This window comes from Orbicella faveolata, unplaced genomic scaffold, assembly GCF_042242905.1.
Source record: "Orbicella faveolata isolate gen_17 unplaced genomic scaffold, um_ofav_v1 contig_26, whole genome shotgun sequence".
In the NCBI taxonomy this organism is placed as follows: domain Eukaryota; kingdom Metazoa; phylum Cnidaria; class Anthozoa; order Scleractinia; family Merulinidae; genus Orbicella; species Orbicella faveolata.
The window spans coordinates 14,862,501-14,888,472 of record NW_028301554.1 but is presented as its reverse complement, the minus strand read 5'-3'; the positions used below and the strand labels follow the sequence as shown (position 1 = coordinate 14,888,472).

The following is a 25,972-nucleotide window of genomic DNA, read 5'->3' as shown; positions in this document are numbered from 1 at the left end:
AGTTTAGTGAGGCTAATTTAAATGCATACAAAAGAATTTTAAATTGGCAGCCATTTATGAAAAGGGTCTATAGCCTCATCATATTTGCACTATTATTGAAACAAACAAGCAAACAAACGAAACGTGTCTACGGTTCACCGGAAGATGTGACAAATTCTTACGGGCACAGATCGTTAAAGTATCGGGGAATCAGAGAAATTAATAGGTAAGTACAAATATTACAGATTGTTACAGGTATGTTAGATCTTAACTTTCCAATGTACAGCTGAGTAATTAAATAATATTACAATGGAATCAGAGATTTTTAATCACAGTGTTTGGACGTTTAAGTACCACAGTCATCAATAGCTGGATTATTATTTGATTGAAGTGAACATACATGGCGTGGTCCGCAACTTGTACCATCGGCAGGGGGAGCAAAAAGACTGTGACAAGTCGCACTCGTTCTTGAACACCACAGTTTAGCACAGCTGGTCTGAAATTAGAAAACGCCAATGACATATTAGTTGGGGTTTTGAAAACGTTATGTTCCTGAGAGCAAGTCGCCCTCCCCCCCGCCCCCCCGCTAGCCTTTTTTTCTAAAAACATTTTGACCGAGGGTTCATATATATAGCGACATCATTACGTCAACAGCTCGTGCTAGTTCTATGTTTCCATCGAGTTTTAGAATAAATCTACTAGCCGCTCGCGGATTGGCTACGTTACTCACTATCCATTCTGTTGTAGATAGTGAGTAGCCTAACGGTGCGCTTGTTAACGAACTGGCGACCACTACTTTGCGTTTTCGAAGTGTCTGTTAAGAGGATTTAGAAAAAGTTTTGAACGACTGGTAGATTTACACTAAAACAATTAGATTATCCGCTCTCGATTTCTATGCGTGACAGTTGACACAAACTGAGTACGACCCTGGACAAACTTGCCTTCAAGGGCTGACATCGTTGCCACCCTGCGCCGTAAATAAATTCACACTGAGTATCTCCATCGTACAATTCACCAGGCAATTTCCTGTCAGAGATGTTCGAGTTGTTAAAACCAGGAAGAGTTATCTGCGGAGGATCATCCAAACACTTAGAACCTGGGCCACTCAAAGTGCAAAATATAAAAAACTGATTTACTTCCTTTGTAGTCAAAATTTTGGCGCCAAAATTAATGCAGTGAAATTGCGGGAGTTCCAAATAACCAACAGTAAACGACTGAAGGGTAAATCCAACGGAAATAATTTTGAGTTCGAAATAACGGGAAATTCGAAATAACCGAGTTCGAATTTGCGGGGTCCAACTGCACATTAATGATTTTTGACAATACTATAGGCTATTGCATTAGTTAGATGCGGCCCATCACTGAAAATATGTCTTTCACACTTTGGCCTTTTGAATTCGTGCTCTTAAAAGTGCCCCTTTAAGAAACTGAGCTTCTCTCTATCTGAACATTGACTCAAATAAATTATAAAAAAGCGGAATTTTTGATTTCCTGGTATAATGCATAACTGCAAAAAGAAATGTTTCAAAAGCTGGCATTTTTAATGATAACAGAGTTCTTCTGATAACGTCTATATCATAACAAACCTGAGGAATCCCTGAAGTACATCTCGGCTGCATGATGACCATTTCAATGCTCCTGATCCTCCAGGTACAGCAGTAGACATGATGTTTACTCCGTTCGAACAGTTGTTATCTCCATCGTGTCCCAAACCAATACTGAATGAAAGAGAATCGGTAACTGTAACCTAGACGTGCAACTTTTCCTTGTGTGTAATTATCTCCAAATTAACTATTTCTGACAAATTTTCCTTTTACATTTCTATGTGCCATAGATAGTAACAAGAGCTTTGTTAGAGTGCAAAACCAAGTTCAATTTATAAATTAGAAAAATAGATATTTTCAAGGGACTTAGACAAGTCAAACATAACTCGTCCTCAATAATAAAGTTCATCAGGTTTGATGCTCCTTGCAACAAATTAATTTGATCACTCGCAGAAATGCTTCCATGTCTATGCCTACTAAATTAAACTTATGAAGACATGATTGATAATCGTAGTTATACAGACAACGTAAGCAGTTGAGGAACTAAGGCCTGAAAAAAATTCAGGCCTGAAAGGGATTCGAACCCATGACCCCTGCGATACTGTTGCAATGCTCTACCAACTGAGCTATCAAGCCAACTGGGAATCATGCTCATGAAGCTAATCATGGCTTCATATTTCTCTCCGCAGTTCAAATATATGATCTTTCATATCAGTTTACTTGTAAAGTTAACTTACTTGTGTCCAGTTTCGTGTAAAATAATTCCGGCGGTTTGCAGACCCATGTATCCGTTCACATTACCAGTGACCCTGTATGAGCACATGCCACCAGCTAAGGCTAGACCTGGGAGTAAGAATTAAAGTCACTACCTGAAGCTAAGGGCGAAATAGTAAAGACGAGTACAAAGACACCTTTTATAACGTGCAGATACTACGGAATAAATCATGTTCACTAGAAATATTAACGGCTGGTTACAAAAGAACTACAAATTCATTCATGTTAATCGTATTTGGGCGTGGGTCACATAATTGTCAGCTGAAATTTACAACAAAAACTAACAGAGCTTCAGTAAGTAAATAATCAAATAATAAATAAATAACATAGTTACCTCCACCAGGCCCACTGTACAGAGGAAAAAGGGAGAAAGAAAATGTCAGCCGGTTGCTGTTGACAGTTAACATTTATATACAAACTATACAGTAACAATAAATACCTCTTACTAACCGAGTTCGAGGGCCGTACTGTAAGTTACGGACCGAGTTTTTTTCCCCGTCGATTTATCCAAGGGGAAATACGAGGATCCATAACTTAAAATACGGACCAAGAAGACGAGGTTTGTAAGATATTTATTACATCTCTACCGTGTGTCTTACGGGTCAGGAACGATTTCTATTCGCGCGGGACGACTCCAAATTTCTGACGTACCTCGAAGACAAAACGAGTCAATTAGAAATCGTTGTCAAGTGGCTCTGAAGTCGTTAGCACAATTTCAGAAGTAAAAGAAAGTTTTAAACTTTTACTTGCTGTAAAAGTTAAGAATACTTGGCTATAAATCACTAAACATTTTGGAAGCAAAAACAGCTTTGAATTTTAGCGGGCCGTACAGTAGAATACGGCCCTTTAAATTGACCAATCACAGCGCGCTCACCAACTGAGAGATAATAACAGTCTTCATTTTCCCTATTCGTTCTTACTTCTAAGTTCTAAGTTACAGAATTTCACGGATGGGCTTTTCAAGGAGAGTGCGTAATTTTTTCTATTTATTCATAATTAATTTTCAAGGAAAAGAAAACAAACAAACGATAAGTTGCTTCACAAAGCAGGGTAACGAACCGGTTGGTCAAAATAGAACGGCAAATTGCCGACTGACTAGCTCGATTGATCAAAAAGGGCCTCCGTTAAAGGTGTTCTTTTTTTTCTGGAAGTTTGCTTCAACCGAAATTTTTCAGAATTTTTGGCGTAATGGAAAGCACCCTAAATCTACTAAGGAAGTTCTTTTTGCAACATTTGTGACTTACACATGAACCAGCGAGATGTCATCAAAGTACAGCGGATCACTTTTGTTGACAGGCTTGTTCTTGTCTGCCCACTGTCTTATCCTCCACAGCTTGTCTCCATTGGAAGAATCATGCTTTACGTTTAGCTAAGAGAGGAAAAAATTCCTGAATAGTCCATATAAATCCTTTTCAAAAAAGAAACCTTAAGTAAGTAGAAAGACTGTTTATATATAACCTTTAATTCATTCAAAGCTATTTGCAGTGCAATCTGGACACCTCGAGTGCATCCTTTAGCCTGACCAAGGAAATATCACCGAAGATATGCTGTAAAATACAAAAACTAAGATAAAGAAGCAATAAAAGCGATTGCTTCTGAAATATATATATTTTTTTCTTTTAAGAAAACGAATAAAAAGAAGATCAGTAAGTCGAACTATGGCAACTAATAAAGCTGAGGTGGAGCTACTATAGGAAACGTTTTAAAGGCGTCATTGTGTGTCTCTTAAAAACGATAAAAATTAACTAATGAGCATGCGAGAAACTTGAGTCATTGTAAAATATCAGGTCTTAGTTTTCATTTGACTTCATCGCGGCTATGTTTGAAGTCATCAACAAACGAACATTTCAAATCGGTCTCTTTTGTTTGTGCCAGCAACATGGTTGTTGTGTAATTGCGCCCGGTTGCAGACCGCTACCTATATTCGCAGTCACAATGCAGCTTGTAGGCTCTTGAGCGGCAAGAGGTCTACTTGGTACTCAATACAAACAGAGCGTGTGGCGATTAATTTTTCTTCTGGGATTTATAGAAGCGCAAAAGGATTCCACTGACGTTTTGAAAATAAATGAAGACAAAGATTAGGCTTACGTAGTCAAATTAACATTTCGTAATGGAAAACAACAGGTGTACACGAATGGCCCAACAAATTAAAAAGCCTGTCGCAAGGTTGTTTATTCCAAGCTCAAAGCTTATGAAGGTAATAAAGCAAAAATATTACAGACTGAGCCATCCCACAAACGGTTTAATTTTATAAAAATGTGCCAAATGATTTAAACTTCAAACGTCGAGCGAAAACTAATTAATAACGCACTACAAGTGTTTTTAACAGATAAAATCGAAGAGAAATAATTCGTTCAAGGGCCCGATGTCACGAGCCTGGCGAACGAGGCACAAAACATACATGTCACTATACATTTTCATTTGTAACACTTTCTTTTACAAAATTTATTTTTAAACTGAAAGTATTTATGTGTTCATATCGAAAAGCGCAAAATTACATCATGATATAAGTTAATCATATTACAAGACACCTTTTCACCAGTCGAAATGTGTAACAACACATCTACAATGAGCAATTTAAATAAAGAACCGACAATTCAGACACATATCCGGACTAAAAGTCGGACTCCCTGTGAATATCATAACATTCATTCGTTGCATTGAGACCCGAATTCAGCGATTTTTGTAATTGTTGGTGGTGTAAACGACTACTATACAAATGGTTCTTAGATGCTAACTCAAAAAAGAAAGCTGATCAGTACTCAATTGCAAATCCCATTTTAAAAAAATGTGCGGCCAGCTTATCATCGCGCAGGTAAAAAAATATTATGAAGTAATCCCAAAAAGAAGGAAGAAAGTTTTACCAGATATAATATTCAATTATTTCAAGCTATATATATTAAGTTAATTTTCTGATTTATTCTAAATCAACGGAAACCTCCAAAGGTTGAATAACACCAAAAAAGTTATAAAAACCTTGACTATTTTTTTCGAGAATTGCCTTCCGGGAGTCAGCTCCATTAGATATACTATAGGCCGCTGTTGTTGGAAAGAACTGTGCCTTCTTTCATAAATATAAAGAATATGATAGTCACAGCGCATTTTTTAAGCAATTTCTTTATACTGTTTCAATCCTCCGCAATAGGTCGCCATTGTGATGTTTTAAGGTCTATTATTCGTTAGTACTCCTTTCGTTTATGCAACATTCCTTTGATTTGAAAGTATAAGGTATTAAGAAGGCATTATGTAATAAGAGCACAGCAAAAATGAAATGGGACAATGGTTTATTTTAACACGAATTATGTGTTTATAAAATTTTACTTAATAATTTTGCGAGATTTTGACTCATCTTGGCAGCTGTAACATATTAAAGTAGGCTGTTTCATTTTCTCCTCGTGTATCGTCAAGAAATAGAGCGACAGGAAATAATACGGATTTTTCCTCGTGCTCTTAAAAGCAGCCATTTTCTTTCCTCATTTACGGATTACTTTGCCCCACGATTTCAGCAGAAAAATACTGAGCAGAGAAAGAAGACGGTGGTTTCATTTTACTGTGGTAGCGATATGATCTTCTTATCAGTTGGCCCGAAAATATATTAACCGTTATAAACAAAATAATAAAGCATTGCCAATTTGTGATTAGGTATAAATCTGATTAAACCGAATGGGAGGGCGAATGAAGAATTCTTATGAAAAGGAATTAGCGTAGTTCTGAAAAGCAAAAACAAAATACATCTAATTCTGAATTTTATTAGATTTTTAATAAGAGAGATGGCTAGTGGGCAATCTCCCGTCGCTTCAGGTTAGCGCAAATATTAGCAATTTCACCCGTTATTTACATTCTAAATATTATTCAGAATTTTTCCTGAATTTCCATGAGACCACTACTTAATGATTGGTTGCGCTTAAATGCATGGTCCATACTTGTCCAACCCTCTTTGGGTATAGTTAAATTTACTTTTGTCTGAACAATAACATTTCATTCAGACTCGTCGACAGAGAACAGCTTCTCATGGCACTATCTTTTGACGAGAAGCCTAAAGCGTTTACTAAATGATGTGTCTAGACCACTGCCATTAATTATTTGCCTGATAAGTGGTGCCGCTACGTGTTCCCGATTTTCGCCAGTCCGCACGACCTGTTATTCCCCTCCTCTTTGGCATATTGTAAAGTTAACGTTTTTGTCATTTAGTTAAAAGGACAAAAATGAACAGCACGTTGGCTGACACCGCGGACGACAACAACGGAAGGAGTACGTATAGTTCATGGAACAATACTCTTTCTGAAGCAGAAGGAATTGCATGGTGCACCGCCTACATGCTGGCATCTGTCTTCATTGTCGTCGGAAACTTGCTCACTATTGTCGCCTTTGTGTTAACGAAGAACCGATTCCGTAAGAAAAGTCTATTTCTTGTCATCAATATGGCATTTGCTGACTTAATGCTGGGAGCTGTCTCTCTACCGGTTTACATTTACATCATTGGTGTTGATCATTTTGGGCTGTGGGGAGGAACTATGAATAGGCTTTTGCATCTGTTCTACATAATCATAGACACTGTCTTTTTACAGGCGTCGACAATTTCTGCGGTATTGATGGCTGGCGAGCGATTTTACGCCGTTTATTGGCCGCTTAAACATCGAGCACTGTCAACAAGAACGTACCGCACTGTCATTGTTGCGGCGTGGATAACAACTCTCGTTGTATCCCTAGTTTACCTCGCATTCCTCAGCTTCATGTCTCAAAGGCATGCCATATACACCTGGATACCTTACGCCGTGATTGTGGCATCCGCCATATGCGGTTGTAACATCGGTGTTTGGAGAAAGTTTCGACAGGGTCGTCTCGTGTGGCAACACCAAAACAGAGTCTTACAAAACCAACGATTGACAAAGACTTTGCTTCTTGTATCCGTTCTGTCTCTGCTGTCTTGGCTGCCTCTGAGTATTGTCATATTTTTCATAGTCTCTGTCGATCATATCGCTTCAGGAACTTTCACCATTTATTATATTACCGTTCTGCTAAATTATTCCAACTCTTTCGTAAATCCAGTTGTGTACGCACTTAGAATCCCTGAGTTCAAACAAGTGATGGGCAAGTACTGCCTCAGAAGGCCAAACGCGAAATCCATAATGAGCGCGACCAAGATAAATACTAAAGGAATAAGTAGCAGGGCTAGCGCTGTTACGTTGACATCGATGCTAGTAGCTGTGGAAACCGCCCCTAATCAACCAGCGTTCGAACAAGAAATTGAGAACACCAAATTGTAACAAGACAGGATTTAAGGGCTGCATGTTTGTCGACGGGTTGTTTCTCTTTTTCGTATATCGTAGTATAGTATTTAATTAGTTCCTTTTCTGCTTAGCCCGTTTAATTCAAAGTAAATCCATTCTGAACGTAAATTTATGTTTTCTGCCCCAATAAATGGTTCTGAATAAAGTGTAAATGGAATTAAAAGGGAAACAAATTAGATCAGTACAACAGCTCTATTTTAATGATTTGCTTTGCACTGTATCTAAGCCCGGAGCTATTTTTCTATTACTTTATAAAGCTCTGAGGTTCTACCTAAAGATCAGAGAGTGAAAGTACTAATTAATTACTGCCGTCATTGCTTCGCTGTGACTTCAATTAATAAGACAAATCCTTCATTTTGATGTCAGATAAAAACGTGTCGTTAGTCAACAAAAGAAAGATCGATCATATTCTAAACGTTTTAGGCCGAGGTCTTTTTTGCATCAGAGGAATACTAAGGAAGCTGAAGCAAAGCACCACTACGACGCCAACGAGAATGTCATCAAACAAAAGGTTTAATGAGCAGAGCAATGACTGTGCACGTGCATTACAAATCTTTGTATATTTCTTTGCCGTCCTCTTCAAAACAAGAACGAGAAATACGTAGTCTGAGGAATGCGAACGACGACGGCTAATTTTTCGTATTTCCATTTGGAATTGAGCGCTGTTATTGTATATTTAGCTTAAGCACGCTTTTACAGCCATTGGCGTACTGAACTGATCAAGACAATGGCGAATTTCGCTGGAAAAATGTAAATTCATTTCTGACTAGGCGCTGTCGTTGCTTAAGTTCCCTACTGAAGCAAATAAAACTGAAATTTTTGAGAAGGAAGGTGGGTGGGGCACTCAGTCGATTAACGATTACAACATGGCTTTATACGGAAGCAAGCAGTGTTGGTGTTGAGTATAGTAACCATTAAGTCAAAGTTGTACAAAGTTCTTTTGTCAGCTGTCTTAGCTTTTTGTCTTTTGCTATTCAAGAATCATCAATCCATCAATTTCGCATTGGAGGCAGCTGAGGGGATTTCCGGTCTCTCTTGAAGCAAGCAAGCAAGCAAGCAAGCAATAGCAACAAATAAGCTTTTCTTTTTGATTTCGCAAGAAAACATATCTTAATATTTTGGAAAATTGAGATCTCCAAACATTACGAAAGTTCTAGGTCGAAATCGAAAAAAAGCAAAATCTACACTCGCCGAAAGGTGATAAAGCCATTAGCCTAATTTTGTCAACTAATTAGCGACTACAAACTGAAATAATAATACTTGTGTGTTATATGTATGCCCCATGTAAACTAAGCATTCTTAGTCAATGTTTTTTGTTTTGTTTTGTTTTGTTTTGTTTTGTTTTTTTTGTTATATAATTACAATTTCTTTTTCGTGACTCAACTGTAATTACGGGACCGTAATTTGTGTAAGTCCGGCTTCTATGCCATTCGGAGAAACGGTAATAAAAGAAATTTTAAAAAAAACTGGATCATTGGATAATGTAGTTCAAGAGTACATTCATTGGCTTAGCCAACATGGCAATCAGAAAATGGTTTAGAAAATGGCTGCAATCAGGAAATGGCTGGTAAAGCCCGGCTAACAAACTCAGTATACCTAAGCCTAAGCGCTAAGTAAGGCTATAGGACCATATAGCGTGAGCAACCTTAACTTAGTCTCGCCAGAAAGTTATTTTCATTGGCAATGTTATAAAACAATGAATTCATGCTTTTAGCCGAACATCATCGAATTATGATACATTTGGCAATTCTAGAGAGTCCTCAAGAAGCCAGAGTCGCTCTCGGCTACGCCTCGAGCAAATCTTACACTTCTTTCCTGCTTTCCAAACTTCTCGTGCACATCATAATACGATGATGCACACTAAAGCATGAATCAGTTATCATCACAGCAAACAAAACTGTTGCTCTTCGGTGGCAACGATTTAAATGTCTTTTAAGAAATGCTGTGTCCAGAGACTTTAACTATTTGTCCGAGGTAAGTCTTGAAAAACTGTCACCAAGAAATGGGCATAAGTGAAACCTAGGATGTTCTGTTATAGTTAAAATAATAATTAGTTATTGTGTTTCACAGTCACTTGTCGCGAAATACTAAGCAGACGCGTTACTTTTAGATATTAAACGCGTATAACTAATAGTGTTCGTTTTAAGAAGTGCAAGACTTCTGTTGCTCTGTCAGTGGGAAATTATAGTCCAATAGTTATTAAAATAGCACTTCTACATTGTTAGAGCATTTTTTTAATAAAGGTTTTCAAATATCTTTTATGTTCAGAACTTACAGAACAAACAGTGACTTGCGATAAAGAAATCTATATTGTGTTTTAAGTAAATAGGTTTCAATACTCTCGGTAAAGATTGCCACTGTTCAAACTATGGTTTTGTACAGTGGGGAAGTATAAAGAAAAGCTATTTTCTTCTAGTTTTATTTTTTCTTTTGACCTTAGCCGAAAAACAATGTATCTATTGTAGCTTTATACAGCTTTTTACACTGAATATACAGCCTACGCATAGTATATCTTTTGTGAAGTCCTGTAAGCACATTTATCTTGTATCTTTTGTAAAGTCTTGTAGGCACATTTATCTTGTATTAAAAGCGGACTCTATTCATGCCTTCTAGATTGTCATTAGTTGCTTCTTTCAGGTTATTTAGCCGTCTCTGCTTTGTTCATAACATGAAGCAATCGTGTATTTCGTTAGCTGATACCGTGATAGAGTGCTGTTATCCTCATAATAAGATTTACATCTCTGCGATTTTTTACGTCGAAGATTTAATCGTGAAGTTACGATGAATAAACGTGTGAAGTCGAAGTCCGAAAGCCCGGAATCTTTTCAGGCGCGAAAAACCATTTTTAGTTCATCGGTATTTAAAGACAGAGAGGTGTACAACTTCTTGTATGAAGAGAACCTCTGTTCGTATCAAGAATATATGAATAAAACAGCTCTGTAGTCAAAAGGTTTGAAATTTTGCTACGGCTTTTAGGGTTCGAAAACTTTTCGGGACCTTCGAGAAACGGGCCCCGGATTTCAGGTGCAGCAGATCTGATGCAAAATACCTAGGTCGACCATAGAAAAAACATATATATAAATCCTTAATTAATATAATATCTTTGTCTCGCAGAGTTCATGTTGTGCCTTGTAAACAATATCTGCCTATAACGTCTTCAATTCGTCTCAAACCGAAACGGATAAAAATATTTGATAAAAATGAATTTCAGTTACACCTTACAGGCTTCGTTTCCTTTCTTCAATGGAATTCCAAGAAACTAATATGAATTAAAACTCCCATTTTTATAATAATGAAACTTTATTAAACACAAATCGGTTCCAAAAAAAAAAGAAAGAAAGAAAAAAAAGCTACTTACACTAAGAAAAAAAACACTACAAAATTCCCATCCTAAACCTTCAGATTTATAATGGCATTATTACCTCTTTGTTGGTGATGATTATAAGGCGGCTGACCACATAATTCACTTTTATTTTTCCGATGGAATTGTCACGGAATGATCCAGCAACCTTAAAATTAAAACAACATCAGTAGATATTGTCTCAACCAATAAACTTTTTAGACCAATAAACTGTTTAGAAAGTCTTTTTTGAGAGGTTTTCACAACTTGAATGTCGAAAGTAATAGACCTTATTCGTATTCTCGGCATTGGACTGGAACTAGCTTGCAATGGAGGCTCATGCGGTGGATATCATTAAAAAGAGATAAATGTCGTTTTCATTTGAAAAGACTCCCCTCAACAGCCTCAGTTGCAAGCTAGTTCCAGTCCAATACCGAGAATACGAATATGACCTATTGGTTTTGCATTAGTACGCTACACGATTGGCTTAAAAAACTCGCGCCAATTTTTCATCCAATCAGAAGTAAAACCAAAGCCAGTCGTAACACTCGCACACGTTTTACCACGCTCTGCGTCAGCTACATATATTTACTGCGAGTTTTGATTGTTTCATTAGATTGATTTTTTTCCTTTTCTGTTTGGTTAGAGAGATTACTTTGGTTTAAGAACCGCTCTAAATCAGTCGTTATTGCGATTCTTGCAGAGTCACTTTTCTAAGACAACACTACGCCTTTAAAGAGATACAGAGTTTGATGATCGAGACAAGGCAATGATCGACACAGTCACTGTTAGTAAGAATTCCGTCAGGGAACAAAAAAAACCTGACAGTCTGTGCGTTCTGATTTTAAAACAGAGTGATGAGTTTGTAATATAATGTCGTGATGCGTAGCAATAATGTTTCGAAAGAATGGACTCCCCAACAGTAAAAACACTACTTACTATGTTTGCTAAAACCAACAGGAAGTCTGCAGTGTGGTTTCCATGTTTAGCTGCGACATTCTCATCCGCCACAAGCGCCACTTGTAAGTACTTGTGTGCCACTGAACTAGAAGTGCTACTGCTGACGTCATATTGGTTGGCTGGGCCAATAAATTTTGAAGTGACATCTAAGACAAACACGTCACGTAACGAACAGAATTACATTGGTATACTAGTCGGTTTACCACTGCAAATAAGAGTCATCATTCAACCGTCCTTCTTTCTATAGCAAACAAAATTATACTTATTATATAGATGCACCTGGATTCGATTCTGGACATATGAAACATTGAAAGAGTTGTGTTTCGTTTTACTTTGTTTGACAAGATATTTTTGTTATTATTCGTACCATTTACGTACCTGTTTTTGACATTTTTAGCTTAACATGTATCCCTGTACTAATCTTATCCATTTTTGTTTAATGATCTACCTGTTCTAGTTTCGCAATGAAGAGGCTCTGTTGATTTCCGGTAGACAAGATGCGGCTTGGCCCCACTTTCGGTGGTCACGTGCTTAGCCAGGTGGTCAGGAAGGGGATGAACGAAAAGCGTCTCAGATGAAAGTTTGATCATGCCTGTCTGAAAAAGAAGAAGGATATCAAATTGACCGTACTCTAAATGCTACAGAAGCCTCACGCAATCCATTGCCTGCAATTAAGCTAATAGATTAGGCTTAAAAACGTTGAAAAAATTACTCAAAAACGGGATCAAAAGTTGCCAGGAATGACAAATGTTGCTTCAAAAGTTCAAGAAGTTGTTTATCAACAATTAAACATGCGCCATTATATTCGCATAAAAGCTTTAAGCAACTTGTTATATTTGACATGACATAAAATTCAAAGGGAAGTAACTATTGCATTGATTCGTGTATCATAGCGAGCAATCGCTTGAAATTGATCGAAAGTTTTTCCGTTGGTGGGCGCACGGACTAAGAAGTCAGAAACAAAGCAAAACGCCTTTCCTTTTTCAAAAGGCCTTTTATTATCAACTGAGATTGTTCTGGTCGTGATATCCTCTGAAAATGTGGATATTCATTTTTGGCTCAAAAGGTTCTCTAAACTTGTCCAAAAGTTGCTCAAGGGCCCAAACGGTTGCGTAAAATACAAAAAGTTGCTCAAAAATGCAAAAATTGCATTCTTGTATTGATACGAATGACAACATTGCAGAAACTATAACTAAACAACTTACCAGTCCTTTATCGTTGCTCACGGCGACTAAAGAGTCAGGATCTGAAATCTCTTTCCCATGAAAAAGTGAATCTGACTTGACAGGTGTCCTGGTGATGTCACCGTTTTCGTGCCTCGTTTCAAGCTCCAGGCCCGGTTTCACCGTCCGCGTGTTTCTTGTTAGTTTAAGATGCATTTTGTTTCCAAATGCGTCAATCTTATAGAAACTCGCCCCATCGTGTAAGTCGCGCGTGTGTTGCTCGTGGAGCGCGTGGGGTATGAACTCTCCATCTTGATTTGACTGATAAGGTTCGGCAATCTCGTACTCGGGTACTAAAATGAGATAAACTTTGTCATGATTGAAAATTTTTAGTTGAGGATTATTTTATTTATTTACTACTTCTTTTATCTCTTTTTATCCACCTTGACAAGACTGAGTACAAAAAGTCATGCGAAAGATGGATTCGACTCACGTTGGGAGAACCTGTTTTTGTTTTTGTTTGATTTGCTCAATGCATCACTGACTGATTACCATATACATGTATCTGATATTTCTACCATCATTTACTTCCATACATTTCTTATGTTGCCATGGAAATCCTGCGTGAGGGTTCGTGTGCTTCTCAGATTCGAATTGAATATCACTTCTTAATTGACAGTAAGTATGTGGTAGTTCAAAATTTTACCCCTTGATATGGACTGGTCATAATACGGCACGGTACATGTTATAATGTAGAGAGGCTGATCTTGCAGGATGGCAGCAGGAAAATGGTTTTGCGACCGAGTGGCAAGACAACACTGAAGCGCAATTAAAATACGAAACTGAAATCCAAATCTTGTAGGATTTTGTAATCTTTATTTCACTATATTGAGGAAAGACGATTTTTCTCTTACAAAGATGTTCTAGGTACTTTCCCAAATTTTGACGTTAACTTCCAAAAATTGTTCAAAGATTACGGACACCCAGAGGACATTCTAATAGTTTCCGAAGATTTTCCTAGCATAGTTTTCCGAGGGTTTGCCGATTGCGAGAAGAAATTGTTATCTTACATCTTTAATAGTAAAGCATTCCTTTCCGTTTAATAGTAACGCGATGAACAACAATACGTGGCATGCATAACTTTCCGGATATGTATATGTATAACTATTGAAGTCAATACCCGTCTGGTGTTATCTAATCTTTAGGACTAGGGTGGTATCAAATTAAGACTTACCATCTGCGGAGGTCTCAACGCCAAAGAACCGCTGAATTTCCATTTCTGTCATGTGACGATGAAGGGGCTAAACAAACAAACTAAAAACTGTAAAGGACGGCTTCTGTCCATCAGTGACGTTCTTAATTGTTTAACAGTTCTTTAATTAGACATACTGAATTTCAGTTTAAAACTTAGCGGTATTCACAGTCTGGATGTGAAAATAAATGCTTTCTTTCCTGCACAACTCCTAATGACTTGAGGCCTCCGTGTCAATGCCTTGGAAATTATTGTCTATTTACCTTTCTGAAGATAATCCCGCCTAGTTTAACATATCTTACCTCAGCATCCACAGATCCTAGCTCTTTTCCTGCAATTAACGACAGAATGAAAACACATGAAGACATCAATGATCATCTCAGCTATATACACAACTTAAGCAGCCGTGAAATTAAAGCCTGCAAAAATTCAGGCCTAAACGGGATTCGAATCCCACTCAGGCCTGAATTTTTTCAGGCTCAAATTTCACAACTGCTTAAGTTGTGTATATAACTGCGATGATCACTGATGTCTTCAGATCTTTCTCCCCAATTCAAATGTGATCTTTCATATATTGACTTGCAGAATGAAAACAGTTCAATACCTTTACTTTATAACCAAGTAACATTTTCAAGAAAAGCATGGCAAATACTACAACAACACAATAAAAGAAATAAGAACGAGAAGTGGATGTCTAACGAACCAAACGCTTGATGCAACATACGCAGTAAATTATTTGCCGCCGTACACATTGGGTGTTTGATTGGCGGTTTAGGCATTGTCTAGCATCTACCCGCTCCCCAGACAAAAAACGACTTGTATTTAATTGAAAAAAGGGAGTCTTACCAGTCACGAAGAATAAGAGAGCCAGACATCGGACAAGGAGAAGCATCTGATGAAAGACATAAATAAAACAAAATCGAGTAAATGCGGCAATTTAGATAACGGATAAGACTGAGAACTCAACAAGCCTAAAAATATGTATTTCAAACGAAAGCAGCAGGGTGCTATGTATTTTTAGTTAGCATTTTGTGTGTTCGGTGGTCGTTGGATGTCTATGTGTTTTATAATTTCTACACACCCAATGCACAAGGGCGCGTGGACGAACGTTTTAGCGGAACAACACAAAATAATGTTTTTATAAAGTAAAAGAAAGAGACGAAAGAAAATGATCAAAGGTGATCGTGTCTGTAGGAGACGGCTTCGCCTTTTTGTCGAAAGATGCAAAAAACTGTGTTTTCTTTTTCTTTTCAATATCAATCATACCAAGGCTAGAAAAGAAACAGAATAAAGACAATATTATTTTTTTAAATCCTACCTTCCTTCTTCTGCGGTGACAACCTTGGATGCTAAGAAGGTAGCGAGTCTGTAATAGTTCATTCAAGAGTATTTATCTCAGTGAATTCTAAGACAACAATGGGCATCATTTGAGGTGTGAATCTTGCAGACGTAGGCATGATAGACGTGGCGTTTTAGCTTTATTTCTTTCACACGCGTAGTGTAAGACAAGAGAAAGCAAGCATACTGGACATAGCGGCAAGTTTGGCTTTCGTCGCCAAGCTTGTACATGTACCTTTTACATGCACCTTTTAAGGTACATGTACAAACTTAGCGACTAAAACCGTCAAACACAAGTAACACAATTATTCCCTCGAGATTGCCTCTTTTATCAGCTCTTGCAAGAAAAGTCAACTACTAGTAGGACATAAATCATATACTTCTAAGCTGCGATATGATCTAAGTCGACCTTTACTACTTAAACTAGAGATTGATTATTTGAACGTTACCATATCCTTTACAAAGAGAAAAAGATGGGAAAAGAAAATAATTCTTGTCTATACTTTGCATGCACTTTAGAAACAATTTTCTCTTGAAGATATCTGGGACATGAGTTACGGTTGCGTTACAATTAAACCTGAATTAATGAAGAATTATCAAGATACTCTTACGTTATCATTTTGTCCTCATATCATTCAAAGAAGCCGTTGATTACAGATTTTATCTTTGTCAGCTTGACACAAGCAGCTTGAACGTTTCTAAAGGGACAAAAGCTACCCCCTTGCCATTCTATTCTCTCATTAATTTGTTCTTTTTCTTTACCAGTACATTCCATGCCATTGATAATATATCACTGCTTCATTTTCTTTCAAGCGGTGGAGGAGCTGCTTTATTCAGGACATGTATAAAAAAAGCTCTACTGACTTCTAAGATGATAATATAATTGAGTATAGGAAATTCGTATGTTCGAGAAACGATAAGTGATGAATTACCTCACCGGTGGCGTAACTGCAAGTGGAAATTACTAAAAAATCTATTCTATTCGATCTATTCTCAAGTACAATGAATCGCTATTAAATTGTTTCGAGTTCCGTAATGAGGTCTTCTATATAAGAGGACTGAACTGAGTTCTTGTTTAGGACATTGTTACATCGTAGCTGTAAACGAAGCTACTCTGTAATTGAATGCTCTAGTTTTTCGAAGTTTTCTGACTTTGATTCATTTAAACCTTTCGCCCACTTTCTTCGTAAGATAATTCATTTTCTTTTGTAAACGAGCCACAAAGAAAGTTGCAGGTTTGCAAGGCGTCAAACTCTTTATGCATAATTCCACCGAGTTCTGTTTTCAGTTTTGTCCAACATGACGATAAAATGTCTCCGCTAACGGTGGCTATTGAAAATCTTTTTAAGAGCTTACATATAAGGAATTTTTGCCATAAAAATGTTACAATTAACTCCATTACGTATTACATAGAGTTTGATTCAAAACACTCAAGCACATGATAAGCGGCCGGTTGAAGGCGAAGAACGGCCAGACAAACGACCGAGACAGGCCGAATTTCGTTCAGAAAGTAACAACAAATTTTCACCATAGCACTAGGCTAAACATTAAATAATTGAAAGTTTGCTACCTTACATTTCGCTCTTGTCCTTTACTTCAACAAAGTTGATCACGTACTTCTGAGCCCAGTTTCGTTTTAACACAACGACTTTGCAGACCTTCGTAAACAACAAGTAAACTCGATGGAAACTGCTTCATATGACTGGCACAAGGAATATATCGCAATTATGTCGGATCTTCCAGTAAACCATTATCGTTTCTCACAATCTTCCAACTGAAATTTGGACGATTTCCGTGGAGATTGTGCGAGGAATATTGCGGAATAGAACTCTGTCCAGTCCCTCTCGCTCGCCTTCCACGAGACAAATTTTGGCGCCTTTTTCTTATAAGCTTCTGCTTCGTTTAGATCATACTGAAAAGTCCTCATTATCTCGTCCTGTAGCTGCGAGGGTTAATCGGGAATACAGGCTACACACTGTCGAAAAGTTTTGCACTCGGAAACAAAATCCCGCCCACCTAGGCTACACGTACGTAACCTTTTACCGTTCATTGTAGATTTGAAGTTTTTCTCTACTGCCTTGAGCTGCAATTTAAACAATGCAAGCCAATGCGGTAAAGAGCGAGACATTTCTGTGAACTAGTAAGTGTGGTGATGTCGTTCCAGATGTACAGTAAAATACAATTGAGCTGCCATGAATGTGCCACACAAAGTGAGCACGGCAGCAACCCTCTTGCATAGAGCGTTAGATCTACCTAACAAATCTGAAGGGAAAGAACAAGAACTTAATCATGTTTACGTAGCGTTGGAGTCTAATGGCTATCCGTGCAAATTTATCCGTGATATACAAACCAAGAAAACTCAACCATCTCCAAATTTACCCCCTGAGGAACTTGTTGGAATGTTTTTTAATTTGGTTGAACCTTCCGAGTCACGCAAGTCTTTCGCGTCTCTTCCATACATCAAAGGGATAACTGAGCCCTTGACCCGCGTCCTAAAAAAACATAATATTTCGGTTATAAATAAGCCGATGACCACTCTACAACAACAGTTCCCGGCCCCGAAATTTCGTCCTGCTCCGGATTCACAAACCAACGTTGTTTACAAAATTCCTTGCGCCGACTGTTCATGGTGTTATATCGGTGAAACTGGCAGAGCGTTTAATACCCGAAGAAAAGAACACATAAGAAATATCAAAACAGCGGCTAAAGGCTCCAAAATTGCGAACCATGCGTGGTCCCATGAACATTCTATTGACTTTAACAACGCCTCCTTAATTAACAAAGGCAGTTTCCGAATAAGGAAAACATTAGAATCGTGGCATACTATGGTGACTCCAAATGCTGTCAACAATTCCTGCCCACTCCCTGGGCAATACAACTATTCTTTTTACACACATTCATAATTAATTTAGTCCATTCTTTTTATTTTTACTCATTTATATTCATATTTCGTCATTCATCTTTGTCCGTCGAAGACTGTGGATCTAGCAGTCGAAAGCTCGTATATCTAAACATTTTTAGCCACAGATCGTTTTTAAAATTTTTATTTATGACATATCGTGTGCTTATTCCCATATTTAAATGTATTTTCAGCCCATAATACAATTCAGAATAACAAGTAAATTGAAAAATTCCGGTTGCAATACAATATTCACAATGCATCTTGGTCCAACTTGGAAATAACTGAATTCAAACAAATCCTCGGCCTGCCAAATTGGCTCGGCCCGCTGCCTCGTCCTATTTTGTCAGTCCTAGGAATATTCTCGTACATTTATTTCTAAATTTAACACCATTTTAGTCCTATTACAAATACACCGGCCAGAACTTGAATAACGACTCGGTTCTTCAAAACAAAGAGATTCATTAGCCCATGTAAACAATTCGTTTAGACCATAAATATTAGCTGAGCCACTATTGATTCGACTTCGAGTTGCAGGATGTAAAAAATCGGTATTAAGTTAAAAATAACACATTGCATGTACGCAGGTAAACTGGTGTCCGGTGATACTATCTGTACAGTAGTTGGGCAGCGAAATTTGAGGAGCTTGATATGGTTCGCGAACTGATTGCAAACAAAAAAGCCTGAATTTAATGTTTCCAATGAACTTTCTATTTTCAATAGCTTGACTATTTTATATGTTAAGGCAAAAATCTTAAGTAGAAAAACTGATGGAAAACTTTCAAACTCATGAATAGTTTATGCGGGGTTATTAGCGGAAACACAGGCAATTAGATAGGGACTGGATGGAAACATTTTGCAAAAACCATAATTTTTTGAAGATTTTGTTCAGAGAACTCATAACCGTACGAAGTCCCAATACATATACACCGGCCAGAACGTAAATAACGACTCGGCTCTTCAAAACAAAGAGATTCATTAGCCTATGTAAACAATTCAATTGAACCTCTCTTTGGCTCAGTTTCAAAACTTTCTCTGGGCTAATTAGAGTCTATCATTTATTTATACTCCGCTTTCTCATATTTTGGTAGCAATTAATAAACTTGCCGGCCAAATGAAACGATATGAAAACAACACCCTTTTACAAGTCGTTTACAACTACTAGTTATATTTATGAACATCTTCCCATTTGCTTTGTTTGATGTTTATTCAAAAAGTTGACAGGGCATCTAAACAGGGCGTTAATGAAAAGCACGCTGTTTAAAACAGCTTTAATGTCCGTCCTTTAGAGAATATGAAAACTAACCAATGAACGGACAAAGAAATTTGACAGTTGTTAAAATTCAATTCAGAATTTTCGGGCGGTGTCGCGCCGAGAGTTTCCGCAGGGCTTAGGACTTTGAATGAGTTCTCTGAACAAACTCTTTAACAAATTATGGTTTTTGCGAAATGTTTCCATCCGGCCCCTATCTAATTGCCTGTGTTTCCGTTCATAACCCCGCGTGAACTATTCATGAGTTCGAAAGTTTTTCGTCCGTTTTTCTACTTAAGATTTTCAGCCTTAATATATGAAATAGTCAAGCTATTGAAAATAGAAAGTTCATTGGAAACATTAAATTCAGGCTTTTTTTTACAATCAGCTCAAGAACCATATCAAGCTCCTCAAATTTCGCTGGCCAACTACTGTACAGACAGTATGACCGGACACCTGTTTATCTGTTTACATGCAGTATATTATTTTTAACTTAACATCGATTTTTAATGAGTTTTTTTTTACATCCTGCAACTCGAAGTCGAATCAACAGTGACTTAGCTAAAATTTATGGCCTAAACGAATGTCATAGTGAGATTTAGCTCAAATTGAAAATCGAATTTAGCGGAATACCATTAATTTCCGAGAGCTTAGACAAACGAGTTTGCGTAACAAGCATTATCACTGGGGCAAGACAAGAGCTTAACTCAGATCAACATCTTCATTAACAGAGGAAGAATGGCGTCCTTGGAGAAACTCGGCAGTAAAACTTCAACTCTCTTTTTGGTTTTCTCTCTTCCTGTTGTACTTGTTTTGTCGAATTATAACGCAGGCAAGTAAGAGTGTTTTCTGTATATATCATGAAGATGTTTTCCTAGTTTAATTCTTACGGGATCATTAATTTTTCGTTTTCTCGTTAAATCGTTATATCTTCCTGTGTCAGCTATCGTGCACCTTAACTTTTAGACCGTTTTAACTCAAACATAAGTAATTTTTTTATATCACATAAGTAAGAAAAGCATGGCGTTGTATCTCTGAGTTTTTCCTGAATCGCAGATGCTTAGCTTTAACCGGGATTACTTCGTCTTCTTCGCTTAATTATAGACGGTTAAAAAGAAGGAAGAAACCATTACTTCAATGCACTTAACACCAGTTTTTCATTTCTTTTTCCTGCTCAAATGTACGTGCAGCTAAATGCTCGAGTTTCTGCGAATAAATTGTTCGCTTTAAGGAAGGAGAATTACTTGTGTATTTGAAACGGCCAGTCCACTGACTTCAATCTAAATTGATCTAACGTTAGTAATTTCAGGTTATTCCTTAATAGTTGTATTTCACAATGGAACTCGAAACATGTTTCGTGGCAGCACGTTCGGAAAGACGTCAATCAACGAGGTGCAAGGTTTATGACACCGACTTTGCAATCAGCGTATTCTCGAGATTTTTCATCAGTTTTATTAATCGTTTTTAACGCGACAGTCACTCTAAAGAGAAATCTTTGCCAAGCAGATTACTTAGCGACTATCCGCAAAAACGAGGACAGGAATGATTGAGTATTACAACAACGGTCTTTTTTTCATGGCGAAAGTAAACACAGGCAGCTGTAATAATATTCAGAGTGCCGATTCATACCTCAACCGGCCCTTTCATTGTTCTCATAAGTAGTTCCATTGTTGCTAAATCACTAGGTACTAGAACTTAGTTTCTTAGGTTCTGAGACTTGGGTTTGCTAGTGTCGACCGCTTCCCTGCGTACGGCACGTCGGTCAATTGCTTATTCACACATAACTCGATATTATATACCTTTTAAAATATACGACTGTTTTTTTGTCATAAACAGATGAAGAATCCCGCATCTTGATATTTAAGGAAGAAGTACCAAACAAGGCTCTGCATGGTCATGTGATCAGAACTGAGCAAGTGCTCAATGAGGGGAGCTGTCGGCTGCTGTGCTATTTGGAGCCCAATTGTGTGTCCATTAATGTAGGACCTTCGAAGGACGGAAGCCATCAATGCGATTTAAATAACGTCACCAACGACAAACAGTTTGCTGTCGGATTAGAGAAAACGCCAGGCTTTACTTATAATGGTGTCGAGGTAAGAGCTGTGATAGTCACTCAATTCCTTTTAGTCTTACATTTGGTGTTAGCTTTTTTCTCGCAAATTAGTCCGATCAATGGAGCTACCTCACGGTTTGCGCATCTTGAAAAACTTAACCTAAATGTCTCAAGTTACTGGCTGCATGGCAAGCGTTCCCGTTAGAAGAGCTTTTCCGCATTCTGGCCGCGCGTAATTATAATTGGAGCGAGAGCAAAGAGTCCACGACGCAGAGGCTGGTGGGGCGAGAGAAGAAACGCTTGCCCACAAACCCCTTGATTTTTGAAAAAACCCGATCGCCCACGAACGGGGCTCCTTATTAGTGCGGCGAGGTCATCATGATTGACAAGTGTATTAAGTTCGCTTGAATGATTCCAGGAATAACTCGTGCGTGACTTGCACAATGTTGTGCTAACCTCAGCGAAGATCTATTAGACTTCACGTGGATGGTACTTATTCGATTTTACTCAGAAGGCGCCATCTTTTAGAGGGTAAATATTTGGTGGCTCTATTACCCACTGGATTCAGTGAAAGTTTTTAAAATCTTTCAGCTGCTGTTTTAATTATCGATCGAGCGCGGAAATCAAACAGGAACCAGGGAAGGAGAAACAATCTTTGATAGTCTTATTGGCAACCTCGCTTAGCTTTACTGAGTCGTTTTTCGTGTCTAAATAACGAAAGACTGAATTTTAGAAGCCGGCGACTGGTTGTTGTTTTCCCTGCAAACGCGAATTTACTCGCGGTAATAATTTTCAAACAGAGGCTATAAGCCCTGATTTCTGAGTGGTTCTATAGTTAACGGTTAAATTTTTTTAGCAGCAAGTGAATGAAACGGACCGTCAAGCTAATGAACGGTTTTAGAGTTAAACCACAGGAAAAGCTGATCTTAAGACGAACATTTCACTTTTTGCCCTTCAAACTAGTATGTAGGTACATACACTAATTATGATTTTAGCTCGGTGACAAAGCTGTCAATCAATAAATGAACTCAACCGTCAAAACCAGTGGGCGTTTTTCAAAATCGAGGGGTTTGCGGGAAAGCGTTTCCTCTCTCGCCTCACCACCCTCTTCTTCGTCGAGGTTTTCCTCTCGCTCCAATTCACGCGCGGCCAGAATGCGGAAAAGATCTCTGTACGGAAACACTTGCTGCGCAGGCTAGTTTCAAGTTTGTTCCTTGATGGTTTATTATTATCTCTTTGCAATTTTTATACCGCGACTTAGCTCCTTTAATGCAAACAGTGGAGACTTTTTCTGTTACCCAAGTGACACACTAACGTTCAAGGGATTATTAATACTGACACTTTTTTACGTTCATTTGGTGTCCGTATTAACCAGGTTCCACTGACGTGTCAGATAAAGAGGAAGTGCGGGGTGAAACAAGGGCACCCCAAACTCCTAATGTTATCTATTATCTTTGTCTAAACAGAATCTATGCAGAAAACGCCTATGTAAGAGCAATAGCACCTGTCAAGCTGGCTTCACCGATAAAGGTTTTCGGTGTATCTGTCCTGTAGGAGTCCGTGGAGAGAGATGCGGGATAGGTAAAAGCACAAATAAAGAGGGTCTCCCGGGGGATGGGGGTGTTCCCTCGATATCTTGAAAATTTCACTTTTTCTTTCTTGTTCCCTATAAATAAGTGATTCCCTTGTCAAAGTTCCCTTTAATTATTATAGTAGAGATATCCCTATCCCTAACCCTTCCAGTTTGCATGGCGAGTCGAGAATTAGGACGCAAGAGTGACCAGAAAGGTTATGAACTAGTGACGTAGAGAAGCTAGTCTCTGGAACGTAACTCTGTGGTTTAAATTGAAGACCATCACCCTCAACAATCATCGGCCATGATGCAGCCACACTGCAATAGAGAAAACCTGACTGAAACTGCAATAAGCGTAAAAACTCTCTTTGGCCTTTAATAAACAACCCCACAAATCAAAACGGCGTGGTACAAAGAGTGTGCATACGAGCGGCGTAGATGCAAATAACGTGGATACAAACAGCGTGAGTTGAAACTAAAACAGTAAAAGAGCAAAAGTTACAAGTTGCGACTAAGCTAAATTCGAATAAAGAAATAACAAAACTGCAAAACGAGGACTGTGAATTACACTTACATTGTTTCGGCCAGAGAAAACTGTTGTGAAACGGACTGCGAATAACGCGAAGAGACTAGCACGAAAACTAAATAGAACTGCGCTAAGCGCGGACCAAAATGAACTGCCCCAAAACTGTACTGCAAAGCTGTGATATGGAAAATACGCTAGGACATGCGGAAAATAAAACTATAGAAACGTAGAAAGGCGCTAATGAAGATGAAACAGCAAAGAAACGCTAACGAGGGCGCGAAAACTGACAAAAAGGAATAAACACCTAAATTGACGCAAAAAAAAGACTAAACAAAAGGACGAAAAGAAGTATAAACTAATTTGCGTACGCAAAGGAAAAACAAATTACGCAAGAACGAATAATAGAAAAAATGTTGCACTTGGATCTTACACTGACTATATTGTGATTTTTTATGGACAAAGACCAAATGACGAATTTAGAGCCCGACAAGTTTGTTTGACTTGGGAAATTACCGAATCACGCCCAATTCGAAGTTTTATATATTTTCATCATTAGGGAGCTTAAGCAAACCACGACGATGACGGCAGCGAGAACGTCAGCAAACAAAAAGTTTTAATGAGCAAAACAATGCTGTGCACGTACGTTATAAATACATTTCTTTGCCGTCCCCTGCAAAACCAGAACGTGAAACGACCAAGTTTTGCGTTGTCTGAGGAACGCAAAGGACAACGGCTAATTTTTTGTTTTTCCATTCGGAATTGAATGCTGTCATTGCATATTTAGCCTGAGCACGTATTAATAGCCATTAGCGCACTGAGCAGATCTAGACAATTGCGAATTTCGCTGGTAAAATATAAATTCATTTTTGACTAGGCGTCGTCTTCGGCGTAGCTATCGTCCCTAATTTAATTTAGCACAACGAAGTCTGGCCGTCCCACCAAACAAATAGACCAATTTCGATATATTAAAATTCAGCCTAAAACAATAGACCTCAGTATGAGGCAGTATGAAGCTCTGGGGAATAACTGCAGAGTTTGTGGGATTTATTCCCCAGGGCCTCGTGCTAAGGTCTATTGTATTAGGCTGAATTTTAATATATCGAAATTGGTCTATTTGCAGCTCGTTTGACTTGAGAGCAACAGAGTTTGAGTAGAGCCTATAATTGCAAACTGACATTTGAATTCAAGCATTTTTAAATTCAAGTTAAAAAAACCTGAAACTTGGAAAACCTAAGGAGTTACTTAAATCATTATGGGCAAATTAACATTTCTCTCCGACATACCAATATTGTTAAGTTGACTTATGTATGACCTGACGTTATAAAGGGAACGAAATATGTTACAATACCGAATACAAAACAATCAAAATTATTTTTATGCCGAGAGCGACGCCTATTTATAAACCCAGCGCACAAAAGATTATAATGAAATGGTTATAATCGCGGTAGTGCATGCGGCCAGAAACCACTGAATCACTGAAACACTTGTTTGGATTAATTTGGCCACTCACGTGGCGTTTATTTCAAACCATTCAAATGCTAAGGTGTCAAATTAATCAATTAAACATCGCTATATTTGATTCAGTGAATAAAGTTGGGGCGAAAAACAGCCAGCCCGGTAAGGGGTAGAAAGAGCAGAGGAGGAGCTCAGGGGATGGTGGAGGGCCGACGAAAGAAAGTAAAGGACGCTTCTAAGGCTAAACAGCTATCACGATCGGCGATGGCAGAAAAAGGGGAGAGGGTTAGCAGAGCACACGAATTTAAAGCTTGCTCTGCGTGTGGTGTCTAGCCCATTATCGGCTATCTACCTCTGCAGCTTGTACCTTAAGATAAGATAAGACCCCGCCCCAGCATAAAACCCATTATCGCGCGGCTATCTTTAAAACGGGGAACGGGGAATCGGGGAATGGGAATGGGAATGGGAATGGGAATGGGGAATGGGGAATGGGGAACGGGGAACGGGGAACGGGGAACGGGGAACGGGGAACAGGGAACGGGGAACGGGGAATCTTTAAAAGCGGGAATCTTT

The 25,972-nt window shown here is 38.3% G+C and overlaps 3 protein-coding genes and 1 pseudogene across 3 annotated transcripts in view; 3 read left to right on the top strand and 1 right to left on the bottom strand.

Moving 5' to 3' along the window:
• Window positions 1-17,568, bottom strand: part of LOC149108245 (A disintegrin and metalloproteinase with thrombospondin motifs 6-like) — a 29,001-nt gene extending 11,433 nt beyond the window's left edge. The window contains exons 1-15 of the mRNA XM_089296098.1: window positions 17,406-17,568; window positions 15,570-15,574; window positions 15,150-15,195; window positions 14,606-14,634; window positions 14,286-14,352; window positions 13,094-13,404; window positions 12,337-12,484; window positions 11,868-12,034; window positions 11,011-11,097; window positions 3,542-3,666; window positions 2,632-2,645; window positions 2,261-2,366; window positions 1,566-1,697; window positions 896-1,083; window positions 380-483 (exon numbers count right to left, since the gene is read on the bottom strand). Of these exons, the coding sequence (XP_089152224.1) occupies window positions 380-483; window positions 896-1,083; window positions 1,566-1,697; window positions 2,261-2,366; window positions 2,632-2,645; window positions 3,542-3,666; window positions 11,011-11,097; window positions 11,868-12,034; window positions 12,337-12,484; window positions 13,094-13,404; window positions 14,286-14,352; window positions 14,606-14,634; window positions 15,150-15,195; window positions 15,570-15,574; window positions 17,406-17,568 (1,692 nt within the window). The remainder of the gene's footprint in view (window positions 1-379; window positions 484-895; window positions 1,084-1,565; window positions 1,698-2,260; window positions 2,367-2,631; window positions 2,646-3,541; window positions 3,667-11,010; window positions 11,098-11,867; window positions 12,035-12,336; window positions 12,485-13,093; window positions 13,405-14,285; window positions 14,353-14,605; window positions 14,635-15,149; window positions 15,196-15,569; window positions 15,575-17,405) is intronic.
• Window positions 1-25,972, top strand: part of LOC110062290 (A disintegrin and metalloproteinase with thrombospondin motifs 3-like) — a 72,092-nt pseudogene that overhangs the window by 25,752 nt on the left and 20,368 nt on the right.
• LOC110062328 (adenosine receptor A3-like) lies at window positions 6,083-9,286 on the top strand. The gene has a single exon (XM_020769195.2). It carries the CDS (start codon window positions 6,503-6,505, stop codon window positions 7,562-7,564), a length of 1,062 nt encoding a protein of 353 aa, XP_020624854.2. The 5' UTR covers window positions 6,083-6,502; the 3' UTR covers window positions 7,565-9,286.
• The window catches only part of LOC149108244 (uncharacterized), a 13,919-nt gene continuing 8,238 nt past the window's right edge, over window positions 20,292-25,972 (top strand). Inside the window, exons 1-3 of the mRNA XM_089295231.1 lie at window positions 20,292-20,624; window positions 21,629-21,885; window positions 23,312-23,426. Of these exons, the coding sequence (XP_089151357.1) occupies window positions 20,531-20,624; window positions 21,629-21,885; window positions 23,312-23,426 (466 nt within the window). The 5' untranslated portion in view covers window positions 20,292-20,530. The remainder of the gene's footprint in view (window positions 20,625-21,628; window positions 21,886-23,311; window positions 23,427-25,972) is intronic.